Source organism: Varroa destructor, unplaced genomic scaffold (assembly GCF_002443255.2).
Source record: "Varroa destructor unplaced genomic scaffold, Vdes_3.0 BEIS01000001.1, whole genome shotgun sequence".
NCBI classification, from domain to species: domain Eukaryota; kingdom Metazoa; phylum Arthropoda; class Arachnida; order Mesostigmata; family Varroidae; genus Varroa; species Varroa destructor.
This window is the reverse complement of record NW_019211454.1, coordinates 50105682-50122690: the sequence shown is the minus strand read 5'-3', so window position 1 is coordinate 50122690 and position 17009 is coordinate 50105682. Positions and strand designations below refer to the sequence as shown.

General features: G+C 40.5%; 1 protein-coding gene across 6 annotated transcripts in view; it reads right to left on the bottom strand.

Moving 5' to 3' along the window:
• The window catches only part of LOC147758768 (uncharacterized), a 49205-nt gene extending 36386 nt beyond the window's left edge, over positions 1-12819 (bottom strand). For 5 of the 6 annotated variants that reach the window (XR_015319556.1, XR_015319557.1, XR_015319558.1 and 2 more), the window contains exons 1-6: positions 12548-12819; positions 10660-10922; positions 9201-9312; positions 8649-8899; positions 7725-8151; positions 1484-1596 (exon numbers count right to left, since the gene is read on the bottom strand). Coding sequence is in view for 1 of the 6 variants with exons in the window: in XM_086978115.1 (XP_086834241.1) it covers positions 1484-1543 (60 nt within the window). In the remaining 5 variants the exon portion in view is untranslated. The remainder of the gene's footprint in view (positions 1-1483; positions 1597-7724; positions 8152-8648; positions 8900-9200; positions 9313-10659; positions 10923-12547) is intronic. The other variant, XR_015319560.1, reaches the window with a different exon arrangement.
• Positions 12820-17009: the final 4190 nt, after the last annotated feature.

Below are 17009 nucleotides of genomic sequence, written 5' to 3'. Positions count from 1 at the left end.
TGGATTCGATAATTTGTTATACCCCGAGTCTATCGAGCTATTGTTGAAGATAGCTATTTGTGCTTATTAAAAAATTACCTTTTGCATTGGGAAAAATGGTTTAATAGAATAGTAACGCAAACAAATCGACGATAGGGTAAATACGCCAGATATATACTGATGGCAAAGTACATATTTACATGTTTATAACCTACATGCTTTTCTAATATGATGCTACGCCGCGCACCATAAAGTCCAGGGCTGATTATTTGTTAAGGCAAACTACCGCAGGTAAAGTTATTACAATTGACTTTCTTGAAAGGCACTAAACTTACTTTGTACAATGAAACGATTTTACGCGTCCTTTGAATTCTGAGAATTAGTGACGCATTTGTGTAATAGGTTATGTCGAACTCAAACAATATGCCGGTGTGTCCTATTTGACATTTAAAGTCGTCTACTGATCGAAAACCTTTGGAGCCGTAGGATTAAGAGGTTTATTTCCTACAGTAAAAAGGCAAAATCATATTAGCTAGGGAAAAGCTTTATTGGAAGGCTTTATATTGTGGCCTAGGGAAGTATGTTGGCACCTCACGGTTATACAACACATACGCAACGTGGCATTATCTTATAGCTGATTTTAGCCTGCAATCGATAATATAAGTATGGCGAAAACAGCAAAACGTATTTCTGACTTCAAGCAATGGACTGCAGTAATGGTTGTTAAGAGCACGTAACGTAATTGTAGGATAAAAATTGATTACTGAAATACTACAGTAAAACGTTATTCTACCAGGGGCACAATCTGCTTGTTAAAGTCACGCAACTATACGAATGCTAATTTATTTTTTTCCGTAAAATTCATTTCTTGTCATTAATACATATTTAAATAGAAACATTAAAGAACCTGAATAAAGCTTATAGAAATGGTGGAATCTGTAGGACGTTTATTACTCAGCTTTCCCAAAATATTCTGTGTTTTCCATTCTAAGGTACTATTTACAGAGACGAAGCATAAGAATTAAGTTTCGTTAACTTTTAATTAGGTTTAATTTCGTTTAACGTTTCGCACAACTTGTAGCTAGATAACATTGCGTCGCAGCGATTGCCTAGATAGGTGTAGCAATTTTTTACATCGCACTATCATATCCATAAAGCACATTAGGCGGTATGTGACTATGCTATGAGGAAACCTAGAGAGTAGCCAGGGCGAACAATTTCTATGGGTACCCTTCGTCATTTGGGATTATTCTAGAAAGTCTCTTCAAGCGATTTGAGAGAAAGAGCCCTAGCTGTATAAAGCACTCATTGCTTTGCCTGCAAGTAAATACTATTCTCTAAGAAGAATCTCTATGATGTGCTTGTTTGTATCGAGCTCGCTACGGCTGCAATGAGAGCAATTTTTGCTAGACTGCAGATTTCGTATAGATAAAACTCGGTTATATCTTTAGGTACACCCTATAAGGAGGTCTTGGTTCGTAATAGCCGCGATGGGTGCACTCACCGCAACATGCAACAAAATACCGATAGCGTCCAACTTCGACCGAATTTCCTCTGTAAACATTCTGGCCCATGCTTAAGTAAGTCTTTACAAAACCCAAAGCATGTTTGCCTTTCCTGTAATTCATTGAACAGAAAATATGCACTGTACTCTAAGAACAAAGAACACCTTTCAGTAATCTACTAAGGTTAAGTAGAGATCTTAAGGAGAAGCTTGTAGGGGAAATGTCATGAAATCTCTTACGGGCATTTTTTTTTCTTACTATTTGTATAACAATTGAGTGCTTTAGATTGTTCGATTGACACATGTGTGCTTACGAGTTTAACGGATGTATTTACTTCAATTTATCCAGCGTCAGCCAGTTGCGGCAGTTTCCTATTGTAGACCTACCTTTCCTACAGCGACGGCAGTAACAATGACAATACTGAACAGCAAACAATAGTAAAGAACTGAATAGTTGAACTTAGACGACGGAAACTACGTTAACGTATACTGACTCCATGTATGAATCTGTGCTGCGCAAAATTTTCTGCCCGCACCCTGTATCGATGTCGAAAAGACGCAACCCCTTCAAACCGTCAACTCGACCGGTTTACGACCTGTCGTAGATGGGCATCGATTGTGATGTCCCCGAATCGTACTCTTGAAAAGTTTACTTTCTCAAAAATTGATTGTTCAACTTGTTCGTTAGATAAAACTCGGGTTACGTTCACCTTGTGTCTAGCTTGAACGACAACTCGCTGTAATGCCACGACAGACTGATAGCGTACAAGATAGGCTTGGCTATTTGAACAACATAAACCAGCGTTCAAACAGAAGTTTGGTTCAAACAGAGGTTTCGTTGACAAAAGACACATGTATTATGATACATTACGTTGAAGAAATGTGTCCCGCCAACCTCTAATACTTCAATTGTCCTTATTGAAGGCCGACAGACTAAGCCAACGTATTTACAAATACGTAACATTTTTACCGAAAACAGCTTTACGTACAAAGGCATGTGTTAAACTGATAGTTAGTTTTGTCAGCTTGCCGTGTTTTAAGTCACTGTTACTTTTGACTGTGTAGCTAAGAGAACCGTTGCGCTGCCGCAAGGCTTGAGCTTCACCACTGAGTAGTTTTGAAGGCCCCAGATGACTTATACTGAGATGGAACTTTGAACAGTAATCAAGGTCTATTTGCTATCTGGCAAAAAGCTATTTGTCTACCTTTCCGATACGGCGTCAGACATCGAATTGTAGTGCTGACATGATCTTCAGATTAAATATATTCATCTGGGTAGCAAAAAAGTATAATGCAATACAAATAAACCAAACGATCTGACAAAAGACCCAGATCGTAATGCAGACACATCACAAAAAATTTGCACCGTAACTTATAACAGAGAATATTTGCAGTGCAGATTATAAAAGTTTTGTGTTAAATATGGCAACTTCTTATCTTACTAATTTTATATTTCAATTAGTAAACTATTTGTTATTCGTTTATTTATATTCTGTCTTTATATAATTATTTTTGAATTACGAAAGTTCACTCGTTAGTCGTTTCTAAGGAAGTTAAACAAACTTGAATCGGCGTGGTGTTACCTATAATAGAATATATTGTGATTATTAACATGAAATGAAGATTAGTTATCTTCAAAATTATTACTGCGGGAGTTTCCTGTCCATCTTTATCTAGCAAAAGCCAACGCGCTATTACATCTATAAGTTGAGTTGCCGTTAGGATTAGTCCAATGACGTCTTAGCTAAATTTGTTATGATGTCGTATGCGTTACTATTGTCGTCGTTGTTATCGAAACCAACTATTTCCTGGCACGTAAAATTCGTTTTTATTTTGCAATAATAGCCTAAACTAAAGTTCTAAACCAGTTCACCGTACAGCTCTATATTGTATAAAAACATTTTCTGTAAGTGGTTTCATGTACATTACTCCGTTAACATTGCTTCTTTGTCCGCTCCATTTATACCCAGGATCCAGCGAATTGCTTATTTGCCGAAGCGAACGACACGGAAATTGTCAAAGGGCCCCCTAAACAAGCGCTGCTTATAGTTTAAGTACCCCCCCCCTGCCGCGCGCAATGTTGGTCGGCATACTGGCCAGTTGCCGCTCAAACAGAACACGTACTCTTTGAGGTAAATGTGTGCTATGTTAATATATCTATTTTCAGGTATAGCGAATCGCTCCCGGTGTGACGAATCAATAACAAAGGAATCAAATTTACTAGAAGTTGAGTCTGTCGCTAACGTTCGCACAGCTGTTAAAACATAGGTCGCAACCCTTCTGTAGCATATTACAATGATAGATAACCCGAATTTAGGAATTACAGTAAATAGAAGAATAGGAACAAAAAAGCTAATAGCTTTCTTGCTTTGCTGGGTTGTATATTCGTATATAATGGGCCGGAACCAGCGGCCCGTTCGATTCAACATCCGGGCACCGTCACTTACCTGATGCCGCACAGAATTAAGTTATAGTTACAAATACTGAGAATGAACTAAATATGTATTACTAGTAATGTAATTTAGAATAGAAGCAATCTTTAAATATACTCGATGCGTTTGAGTGAGACATTTCGTAAATAATACATTTGTGCCTTAGGTTTTACTCTACGGAAACATGGATCACGAGGGACCTGTCAAAGAACAATAAAAGAAGTTATTAGGTAATCGTGTATTATAAATATTGTTAAGCCTAATTTACAATGCCATTTCTTAAACGCAGTCACTTATCGTTTGAATGCTATTGAGAAAACGATACTTGACCTCGTAAGATTCAAGGACGTATTGCTCTATCTTCTATATATATATATATATATATATATATATATATATATATATACACTAAAATCTTCGCTTCTTTTTTCTTATCACATTTTGTCGTGAAGTGTCATGCAATCAACCGGATCTGCTTGTTCACCTTAGTTAAACTTGAATACACTTAGCCGCTTGAAATACATATCTACAAATAAATTTGACATCCTTTATTGTGGTACACAACAGATAATAATAATAATAGTATTCACTCATTCATATGGAGAAAGAGAATTAAGGCCAACAACTTCGAACTTGTCGAAGCCACTGGCCACCAACAGCAGTTATGCGACACGCTGATTCTGTGCGGCGTAACTTCTGGTTCTAAGCGGATCAGAGCAACTGTTCGGCCAATTGCTTCTTGCGGAGAAGTCGTTACATAGCAGCTATGCAACTAACGGAGAAGTTTAAAATTTACCAAGTTGACTAACGTCTACTTTCACAAGTTAAGTGTAGCCGGGCAAATTTGAATAGCGAACAAAAAAACCCATACCGCTAAGTTTTCAAAGGAGAAGGGGAATGGAAACTCGAAAAGGTAAATGTCCATGTTGGATAGCAGTATACGATTGTTGGTTAGGCATTTGTTAGTTACGTAACTATGTGAAAAGTCATAACTTCCGGACAAAAGTTTCATTTGTGTACACTTATTTCTAATCTGTCTGAAATCATTGCACTGGAACTCAATGACTGCGTCCATTTGGATTAAGGGAATTGGTTACGTCTAACTAGACCTAGACTTAAAATGCAATTCCGTCTCATTGAACGCAACTTGAATTCGATTTAAAAAACAAATAACCCTATTATTTCAAATCGGTACATACATTTTCCAGACCTACAGGAAATAAACTATAGGAGTTTACGCATCTAGTATTACATAATGACCTAGTGCACTCATTGCCATTGCCTTTATACGTAAATGAACAAAGCACCATAGCACCACCTATTGCACTCACCTAGGTGAGCTATAGGCATTTGCGTTTGGGGTCGAATATTATGAAGAAGATGCGTTTTGCTTACTGGCAATGAATCTGAATTTTTATTTTTCGTCGCAGCTTTGCGATACGGTCCGCGGCTGTCTGAGGCACTGTCTAGGAATACTTTAGAATCAATGACCGCTCACTTGAGATGTAAGACTCTCGGCGAAGTCGTTTTGTGTACAACTTCCATCATTGACTCGTAAAGAGAGAGTTATCTAATGACGCTATACGGCGATTCTGTGTGCTATAATATGGCATGCATTTTGCTCTAAGATGTATGCCTTTAAGATGCTGATAAATTCGTGCAGGTAGTTATATATGTATATATATATAACTACCTGTATATACCGGCGGCTGATATGGTGTGAGAAAGAGCCGGCAAACAGTTAATGCTCATTTGTGATGCTCATTGGTGCAAGATGTAAGCGAAACGTTAACACCTGTCCTATAAGCTCAACGCTCGGCGTGTATCATCTGGTGAATTCTACTACAGCGGCCGTCGAAATCTAGTAAACTTATTTAAAAATTTCCGTAGCACAACGATAAGTTAGCACTGGCGCGGTTTCCTCAGAAACGAGAAATGAATCAAACAGAGGCCCATACTAAATGTCTCCTGTCTTCTATATAACACTTCCGCCTTCGCATTCGCAGGCCACTGGGGGGTCTTCAGGAGGCAAAAGGAAGATTTGTTGGACATGTTAAGTAGGTTTTACGAAATGAATGGCTATCATGCACTGCACGAAGCCGTGCATAATGCTTGAACTCAAAGTTAACTTGGCTGGAAAGTCTGAGTTCTTGAATTAAAATAATTTTGTAGAAGTGACTCTCCAAGAAACACAGTTTTCAGTAGTCGTTGGGTTCAATGGCAGGCCATAGAGTAGGCAGGCACATTTATTTATTTAACTGTCATGTTGGCCATAAAATTTGTTCCAATTGAGATAATCGATTGAGAGCATTTCCAGGACTATGTATAAATTAGATTTTTTTCTGCCTGGACCTTCACGACCATCCCTGTAATAATAGGCACATCTGGATATAGGTCCGCAGCAACACTTTGCGATTCGTCTCTCATTGTGAAAGGCTCAAATTTGAATTTTAAGCTTTCAAAAAATCTAAGTAATTGCTGAACGTGCATATATTTAGACCCACTTTTTATAGGTTATAAATTAAGCGCGGTACGCATTCTTAATTACAGAATAAGAGACATTTTCAGTGTAAAAGAACTGCACGTGCTGACTCACTTACGTACGGACGCCGTCACCCCTTTTTAATTGAAATACACTTGTTAAAGGTGAAATGTAGGTTCCATAAACCTAGGAGTTCGAGTGCACTCTGATCTATAATTGCCCGCACCAACCAGGAGTACCAATCTGGATTTTCTGGCGCGTTTTTAAAATCCTTATCGTTTTGTCACAAAAAGGCTACTGACGCTTCCCCGAAAGAAAACTCAAAATGTAGTTTTTTTAATTATTGCGAACATTTCAAATGTTTGGCGTATCCAACGTAGAACTATTCAATATAATGGGTAATTAACTGTAAAAAACAAATCAGCTGTGGCTATAGGGAGAAGAAGGCGACCGACTGGGCTCTTTGAATAACGAACAGCTGAAATGTCCTTTCGTATTACGTTTGTCAAGGGTCCTTAAAACCATCCATTGAAACCCGTGAACTATAAAATCCCGTGGTTATATCGCAATTTTTCGCAGTAAACATCCGTTTTAAATACTTCGTGCCAGGGAAAGTCGCCTAATGCTTCGAAGATTTGGAAGGGATTATTCATGTAGAAAACCTGCAGACACGGACGGCCAACCAAGCTATTTTTGATTATTCAAGATTACGAAGTAGGAAAGATCTTAGAAAAATTTAGTTTATAAAAGCTTTATTGTATTATATTTGAATAAACGTATTCTAAAATTTCAATGCTTATTTCGAAAAAAAAATATTTTTTATGGAACTCTATAATGTTCGTATGACTAGCAGATTCAATGAACTGTTCGCACTCCAGAAGCGCATGAGCACTATACAATGCATGTGAAGCTAATTTTTTGTACATAATTGGTCCTTTTTCTCGAATTGATTAACGGTAATTTCGTACAAATTGTTCATATACAATGCAATATCGGAACTCGAAACGCACGATATACAGCTTTATTTCGAAAGCCTCGATTGACACTCAACTGTTCGAAGTTCAGCGCACGATAATCTTTTGGTCGTGCCTGAAGTATGAACGCGTACATGCATAAATGGGCTGACAGTTTTTTTAAACGAAGACTGGATATTAGGTAGGTTTCGTTTACAAGAATACCTGCAGCTGATTTTGTTTCTACCAAGTCTCAAGGACGTCTTTTGTTAGACGACTGTATCAAACGACTTCGATTGCTACTACAATTGCTATGCTTTTACTAAAAGAAGCTGCGTGGAGAAAAGAGTGAGCTACCATCCTCTAGACAATACCTTTTGATGGCTTCGACCGGGCAGTTGTCTGAACGTTCATCGCTGCGTCGATCCGCCTCTTACTCACACTATCCACCAGCGGCAGTATCCCTGTCATTGCCGCCCCCTAGTAGCAGTGAAGCCTGACGATTTTCTTTCGAGGAAGAATGTGGCGTTCGACCACGGTCCTGCAGCCGCTTCTTTAAAACGACGCGGGATACTAGCGACTTCCCTGTGACTTGAGGCTAGCGTCCGCGGTGTCAGTGGTCGCAGAAGAGCCAGCCTTTTTAGCTGCGCTGCTTTCTGGCCGGCGCAAGACCAGCAGCAGCAGTAGCTCCAATGGTTGAGGATGACGGTGGCGGCTGTACAACAGATCATTTGGCCCGTAGCCAACTGTGCCACCCGCCTTAGGTCTGATTTGCTGCCGCTGTTCCATTACGATGCACAACTGCACAAAAAGACGACGACGACAACAAGCAACACTCGCAGTATTCGGCCAGAACAAGACTGGCCAGCAAGGATATCTCAACGCTGGCAACATTGACCATAATTCTTGCAATGCAAAGAAAAGCTATATTATTCCTGAAAGGAACATTTTCTTATTTCTCAATTCTTTTGCCAATAAGTGAACGCGCATCAGTATATGCGGGTGTGAGAAAGGTTTTTTGCTAATGAATGTTTTTTCCAGATATCCACCTTACAGGAACAAGATAAGCGCCAATAGTAGGAACTTTCTCGTTACGTCAGGAGAGGTAACAATGAAGAACAAAGCATGCACTCACCCAAAAGCGGTTTATTTGCAAACAACGGAATGATAGCATGCTGTTAGTATAAACACGAGGTGCACGCAATGTACAGAAATGTCGTAGACCAAAAAGAAGTAATGGGTAGTGTTTTCGTGCATGCAGTTGAGATGCTTTCTCTGCTTAGGGTAGCGTAGGGTACCGGCATGTAGCCTCCATAAATTGCGTTGCTACGTTACAGAACGCGACGACGTTGACGAGAAGGACGTTGTTGAAATTCACAAGCGGCATAAACAAACCGGCTCAGACCATATAGGGTAGGCCAGTCTAGAAGTTGCAGCTAAGGCCAGCGCTTGCCGAATCTCGATCTCAAGCCGTTCTTTCTTCTTGATCTTGGAAGTGCGCCGCTAAATGCACACATTCGCTGTTCCCAACATGATATGCTGCATAGCACTTTTAAGCAAGATTTCACTTTAGTTTTCAACTAACAACACAAGTAAGATAATTAGATATTTGCTAGTTCATCCTCGAATATTTTTATTGTTTTGTAACAAGTCTAATATTAGAGACGCCTTGAATGTTACATAAGCTAGGCTTTACGGAAAATAAATTGATTGTTCCTTTATTCAGTCAAACTTGTTGCATAGTAGGCATTGCTGGCCTCAAATGAACGTTTGCTTACGTTACATTATCTCACGCTATAATGTTTCCGGTTCCTACGTGCCAATCTAGAAATTCTGTAAAACAAGCGTACCATATGCGTTCTATAAGTTAGTAGTTGCTTCTCGTGCACGTACGTGGTAAGTAGTCTAAGGAGCCTTCTATGAATCACTTGTAACCGCCGATTGGCCTAATAGGTGGAGAGGCTGTAAACGGAGAAAGATTTGTTTACACATATTTATGAGGTACATTTGTACAGGAGGCATTCTCAGCAATACTAATCACTCGTTTATGATCCCGGTTTCGCTGGAGACAAGCTCGCCCGCAGAAAATAGGGCTAATGCTTTTTGCAAACGTGTCTTCAGTTTGGCTGAACGCAGTTGCTAGAGGCGTAGAGAAGTACCTATTTAAACTTTAGAAGTAACTAACTTTATTATTGTTACTTTTTGGACGCAACGAATCCTAATAGACTCTTTTAGCGGGCACTACGTTGATTTTTCTTACTTTAATAATCGACTTTTGAGAATGCGGGATCAAAAAAAAATCAAAAAAAAAATTAGAGTAAAACCTCAGTGGTCAGATAACAATCGACGAGAACCCTGAGCAATCTGAACCCCTTTGTGATTTAACGTTAGACGTTCAGCTTTGAGCAACAATTTTGCTTGTAGTCAACTACCGTAAAGCTACGAAAATAAGGATTTTTAATTCCAATATCATTCGAAAATTTTCGGCATTATTTTGGTTGAAAAATTTATGCTGAACTGAAAGAAGGCATTTCTTTAGTTTACTCTAGTTTCAGATGAAGTATGATATGGTTAAAGAGGTTCTATACTTTTAACATGTACATTGCTAATATGCCGATAATATTATAGATGATGACTTAGTCCACTAAGCAGCCGCAGCCGCACCCGAAATCGAGTATATAAGGAACGTTTGCTTTAAATCCATCCTATGATCTACACACACAATATGTATGATTTTAGATCGAGTATATTTACTATAATATGATAGGCTCGGTAACTGCGATATCGGTTTCCTTCCCATATCACTTTTAAGTAACTACTGAAACAACTGAAAGGGGAGGAACTAATCTGCAAAGTGTAAAGGTTCCCCGTTGCCCTCGACTCTTGCATGCTCTTTCTCATATATAAACAGTAAAAACTCTACCTTGAGTAGGATATTTTTTAAAATAACCCGCTAAATAAAACCTGCAAATCATATTCGATACAGTATGTGCCTGGGTTTATTTTTTTTCGACTAGGCGCGGTTAAAAGTAAATCTTAAGTATGTAGTGGATACTTCACAATTTGCTAGAGCCTTACATTTTGCTTTCCAGATGTATCAGTCTGTCAGCTTCTAGTTCTCCGACATAGAAACCAATGACGTGCCAAAGAAGGATTAGCATATCTACCCTGCAAAACTCTGCCTATTTCTATTTCTCACTAGCTTTAACGAGAAAAATAAAACAGAACCTAGAATCTCGTGCGTTTCTTCTAAAATGCTAGTTTAAGCTGAGCTCAATGACGCATGCGTTGTCTAAGCTGGAGCCTTACTTAAACGCTTTCTATGGGGTTGCTCCCATAGCCGCTACCACTTTAATGTTTTACAGGCCGTATCCATCTGTAGCTGACGGGCACAGTAGGGTCCGGCGATGGCCGTAGTGCCAGCTGATGTAATGATGGTAGTTGTTTTCGAAATAAATCAGCCTCGGGGTACCTCATAGCTTGACGTCGCGATCACTTTGCTATGACAGGTACAGCGACTACGATAGGCCGCGTCTCAATAGGAGAAAACAGGCGGGAAAGGCTTGTACCATCTGAAAAGAAAAATATAGATAAAAAAAGAAGACGAAAAACGGCGGTTTTACGCTCTCCCAAAAGAAAAATAATTTAGGTAGCAATCGGAACAAGCTTCAAACTTCGCGATCAACTTCGAATAATGACGCTGCAATCACGTTTCTGTGATCTTCTGGATCGCATGCAGATATATTCCGACCTGAGGGGTTAAGTCAACTCAAGCTAAGTTTGAGTCAAACCGTATCTTACTTGAGATGGCAATGGTAAAACGGATAGAAATAACTGAGTGTGTCCTGATGGAAAAAATCGTGCTTAGCAAGGGGACTTTACTGTCCTACGCTTTCCTTTGTGGTGAGAGTAGCGCTATGCCAAGCTAGCAGCTGTTATAATAAGGACACTAATGGCAGATCAGTAAACAGGTGGGTAGAAAATGTTTGTGTCAGGGTGCTTTTGTACTCCTATATTTTTTTCATTCTCTTTATTAATATCTCTCCATTGGTAGCATTGAAACAAGACCCGTAGAAAACAGGGTGCGCATGCAAAAGCACTGCATGACTCCAGCTTGACGAGTACCCTGATGTCAACTGCAGTTGGCGAAGATGGAGCCCTGCTGCGTACAATATTATTATTTTATATAAATATCAAAACTTTCTGATGATAGGAAACTTTTATGGAATCAATCTGCACGACACAGATGACGTCACGATGAATGCTACAATTCGTGGCATTAGGATATTTACAGCCGGGCATGAGCAACTAGATTAGACCTGCGCAGCACTCCGCATTATTTACACTTTTTTTCTTACCTTTAAGACGGGGTGTGTTCTTTCTTTTCGATAGGACGTGTCGATAGATTTTATAGAAACGGGGCAAAGCACTTGCACACGTTTAGGCAAGATGTCTCATGAATATTACATTATGTTAAAGTGCAGTCTACTTGACTAAATGTATCGTATGGGGTGCCCAAGCCTGAAGGGAATCGTTATGTGGACCGTCATGGCGCTACGAGTTGAAGCTAAAAAATATCTCTGACCGACTGAAAACGCACGCGCGCAAAGCTGTATTTTTCTAAAAATCACGGAGTTGATACAGGTGCGCCGTATTGTCAAGTTGCCTGGTCTTGAATAAACAAGACAAATGCGCATCTGGCAAGACAAGCCTTTGTCGTGACCTTCACGATAAACACCAGCAATACGGGCTTTCTATTTAAGGCAAAGACTTTGTTTCGAACCGCACATACGCACAGTTTTGGCATGGATTTCTTGATGAATCACGCCGAGATAGGCATGAAGGCTGACAAAGTTTGTTTTTTTGCCGGTGAATACCTAAATACGTATGTCAAATGCGTTAAAAAATGTAGAACAAATAAGCCAAAGTAAATATCGAAAAAAAAAAAAACAGCTCAACATCTATATTACTCTAATCTTGTATGATTTGATAAATGGTCCAATTTGTCTCATAATTCCAGGAATCAACATTCAAGTATCTCGATAAGCTAACGTGCACCTAAATAGAGCTATGTATATACATATATCGACCCTCTTCAGTAATGTATAGTACTATATGTGCACTACAACACTCGCAAGGCGTAGAACGTAGTAGCAACCGTAGCCCTATGTGGCGCGGTGTAACTTCTCGAACTTACCTTTCCGTCTTTGGATACGCATGCCCAATTACGTGCTGTTGATGCATTTCTTATCTGCACATAAATCGACGGCCAGGGTCACCAAAACTTTTCGTATTCGGCGCTACGAAAGGCCAACGGTAGCAGCCCTAGCCAAGGCGGCAGCCGCAAAGTTTTGTTTATCCGTCTTCGCAACTCGTCTAGAAACCCTCCTGCTAGTAGTGCAGCGACACTATATTTTCGCCTTCGTCTGCATTGGCATCGTTTTCTCCTTCCTGGCCCTGAGAACCCTCACTGGTCGTTTCAGGCATCGGGCCAACAAGCAGTTGGGTCCTAGCAGCCACTGAAACAGTCGCATTAGAGTGAAACGTTCTTGTCGTGAGGCAGAGGTAGGCCTTTATGTCGGACTTTCTATGTCTACCGAACAACTGGCGAACAAATAGATGTAGGATTACTTCTCCTGAGTCTCGTGTTATAAGCCATGTTTCTGTTGTACATATACGAAGATGAGCTGACGACTGTAAATGTATCCTATATTAATTGAAAGATCAAAATGAACTGAGCTATCTCGGAAAATTTTTACTCTATTTTGGTATAAATACATCTATAGATCTGAGACGAACGAAACAGCCACGAAATATAACCAGCCTCTGGTGTTAGGATTAACCGGAAAGAGACGCCAGCAACGGTAATCGATAGCTGCAAATCCTTCCATAAGCTACAAGTTCAGTCAGCGGATGAAAAAAAATATGTCCTATAGCAAGAAAAAGCCGATACAGAATGCCTTTTTGCTCAAACAGAATGACAGTGCATGTCGGCCTTAGAGATCATTTACTCTTTGCGTCTAGTTAACTAGCTAGACATCAAACGACACGTTTAAGTGGTCGAAAACAACAAACAGAAGAAAAACAACAGTCACTCTCCTTAGAGCAAATTTTGTAGTGCTATATTAGTTATAATAGTTGATAAAGGCGTTTTGTCAGTGGCCTAATGGAAACCACCAGAGACCGTTACAGATAACAAGAAGGACTACGTGAAGTTAGTTTTGGCTGTAGAAATTACTTTGCAGGCGAAAAAGGTCGACGTGATAATTTACTAAGCCTCTAATGTTAAGCTTCCTGCCGCGATGAAGGTGCCCCGTGCTAATCGGAAGCTGAAAACGGCCAGATTGCCGTTGATGTCCTATTTTTGGTTGCTCACGATGGTTCAGCGTCCAGTAGTCACAGCACGTCTAAGCTATATATGTCCGAATAAAACTGGAATAATATTTGAAGGCAGTTAATAAAAATAACAACGTTATCGCTTTTCGCCTGTAACCGTAACGAAATCAATTCACTTCGAATAAGAGGTGGGCAGGTACCTAGAAGTACTTATAAAATATATGTGGGCATATTTAGAAACAAAATTATGCTCATCTATCCAAAGGTTTTAATAAGCCAAACAGGGTAACGTGGCTCTCCGTGTATGCAATCGCTGGGTGATTTCTGAAATAAATGAACAGATTATCTACATAATACTAAAAGTGTATATAGCCGTATCAAAACATCAAACACCACTGAATAGAGAATTTTCCAAAAACCTATTCTGTTCTCCTGGTGTCTCGATCGTATAAATCTTGCTCAGAGTTTACAGCTTGTGCATTCCTAGTCAGAATTTGTATAAACATTGGCTCGAAAAGCCATAGACCTAATGTGGTTAAGAAAAACAACGCAGCATGGAAGTCTAAACAATCATGCCTATTAAAGCAGCTTATCCGCCCCCCCCCCCCCCCCTGCCCCATCGCACCCCGCGTCTGTACAGCCAGAAGCTTAAAAACTGGCGCCATTTCTTAATCGAGCAGGTAACTAGCGGATTAAGAATGCAAACTGAAAGGTAGCAATCGATATTGTAGTGGTAGTAATCTTCCGTGCGACTGTGACAATGACGCGGTCCTAGGCCAGCATTGTCTTCGATACCTTCGTCCTCGTTTTTCTGCTGCTTCTTTATGGTCTTGCTTTTCGAAGCAAGGAATCATGATAGTGACCAGCGACGCATGGGCACAGTAGCTGAGAACGACCCAGACTCTCGTTGAACATAACGATACACACGAAGCTATAGGAAAAAACATCATCGGACGCGAAGCAACAGGGGGAAGGGTATCTGCTGTGGTACCGATCGGCCGCTTCCATTAAATGTTCCTTAGTTGACCAAGAAAGCGAGAAAAAACAGCGAAAACATATAAAATAAAAGTTCAGAAAAAAGGGGGGACAAAGAAATGGTTGCGACGGAAACGTTCATCTCTCTTACCCACTTACGTTTTCCAGCGGTAATCAAATTTCATAGTGTGTTTGGTCAGGCTGCCAGTCGCTGTTAGGTAGTAAAATAGGCTAAAATAGCTAGCTTTATAGGTATATGTGACCTCAGGCTCTCTTGATAAATACGTAAAGAATGCTTATTTAGTATTGTGTGTAGCAGGGTACCGAACAGCGGCTCTGCAACAATAGCCGATTGTCGTCTTGTTCCAGTTAGCATTATGAAAACAATAGCTATCTAAATGGTGAAAGCGTGGTTTTTTGTTACAAAGGTAGTATCTTTTCTACAATGTTTAGAACCTGATTAATAAAAAACAGTATTTCCGACAGCTAGCACACCATGGCACAACGGGGCGTCCCGCTCAGGTATAGTTTCGTGATACTGGCGCCCATGTGCATCAACTCAAGGCAAACATATGGCCTACAAGGGACGTTGGCCCTATTATCACGTGCAGGGCGCGAGTTGGCCGAAAGCTTAGCAAAATGCCGGTCGAATAATTGGTATCCACTAGTATTAGTTTCTCTTCTACATTGCTATCGATCGTCAGTATCTGGCAATCCCCACTCATCAAATAGCAACTGGCCAGCCAGCCAGCTAGAACCTGCATAGACCTTTATGTGTACATGTCTGAGTGCATAGATGTATAAACATGAATGCAGGTGGGTGGCTGACTGTTGGGAAAGGAACAAAAAGGAACAGACAGAGTAGGAACAGGCAGCGTCTCTATTTCTAACGAGCCGACAGATGTCCGCTTTTGTTGACGTTAGGGGTTTGCAGCAGCGAATAGCGGACACCACTAGTGTGGCGTTGGGTTATGTTGCATTTACTTGCTGTATCGAGTACACCGAAGTAAATACGGACGAACTACGGATTAGACAGGCAAGCAAACAGACTTTGGTTCGTTCACTCTTACGAAACGGCCGACATTGTTTAGGCACAGAAAAGGATAACGGGTCTATTCGACCCGACCCGGTGCTTACCGTGTCCTTCCTCTCTCTCTGTTGCTACGGCAGCTGGCAGCGTATGAATAGTTGTGGATGAAAGAGTTTGCAGAAGGCTCAGTTGTTTGAAGCGTTCGCGTCGACCGGCCAGCCTGCTTGCTGTTGCTACTGCTCCACTGTGGCAGTACGAGACGCGGCAAATATAATAGCTTGAACCCTGATTGAGATTGCTGTTCGGAGAAGTAGTCTCGATTTGAGGCAACATTTCCGGGCGCTATGGCCTCCGACATGGTTGCCGCTGCAGCAGTATTAACGAACGCCTTATACTCGAAACTGCGTAGGGTGGCATAGCAGTAGGTGCTGCCTATTACTAGCTGACCGAGGACGAAAGAAAAAATTCCACCATTGTCCCACTTACCATTCTGAAGAGCACGACGAGTGCCGGGGGGCGGGAAGATGGTAGTACTGGACTCACAAGTGTGGAAGAATGGTGGGCAGGAAAAAAACTTGAGAAATTGGCTTGTTATGCCTGTTCCCAGCATTGACGTGTGGTCCATATCTTTATCTTACAAGGGTATGCATAAGTGCATTCGTCAATAAGTTTTCGCAGCAGGTCAAGTTTTCTTTTAGTACTTGTACGGGTAGCGATATTTTACTCGTACTACAACCTAAGTTATTTAATTTAATTTGGGCGTAAGCGCGAGTCCGCATGTAACGCTTAGTTGACTAATTGGATCTTGGTAAGTTCACTCGCTGGTCTGTTAGCTGGCTTTTGTCTTGAAAATTCAAAGTCAGCATAAAGGTTCGTGTTTATTACTTTGTGTGTTAGACAGTTATCTGTCTCGTTTGAATCAGCGGAAGGCAGAAAGGATCCAAGGTTGTGAAGAACTATTACAAATTTAATTTATTTAAAAGCTAAGAAGCCAGGTAACTGGCATTCAGCAGACGCTGTCGAATGTTTTTAAGGTTGCAACGTCTCTCTTGGTTCACCTTTTGTCGAATCATTCGGTAACCTAATAGATCGACTCCCTTCTCCGGCTAAGAACTGCAGTGTAAATAACTATAGTGGCCCACAACAAAACAGGGAACTGGATTTATTATGGTGCAAGATTTAGGCCTCTTAAATAAGCGACAAACTAACACGTGTGCTACCGGTCGTACTGTCGGAAAACACTGTCTGGAGTTTTGCTGTGAGAAGCACAGTCCTGTAGCTGTAATGTTAGGGTGCGTCAGGTAGTAGCTATTTTCGT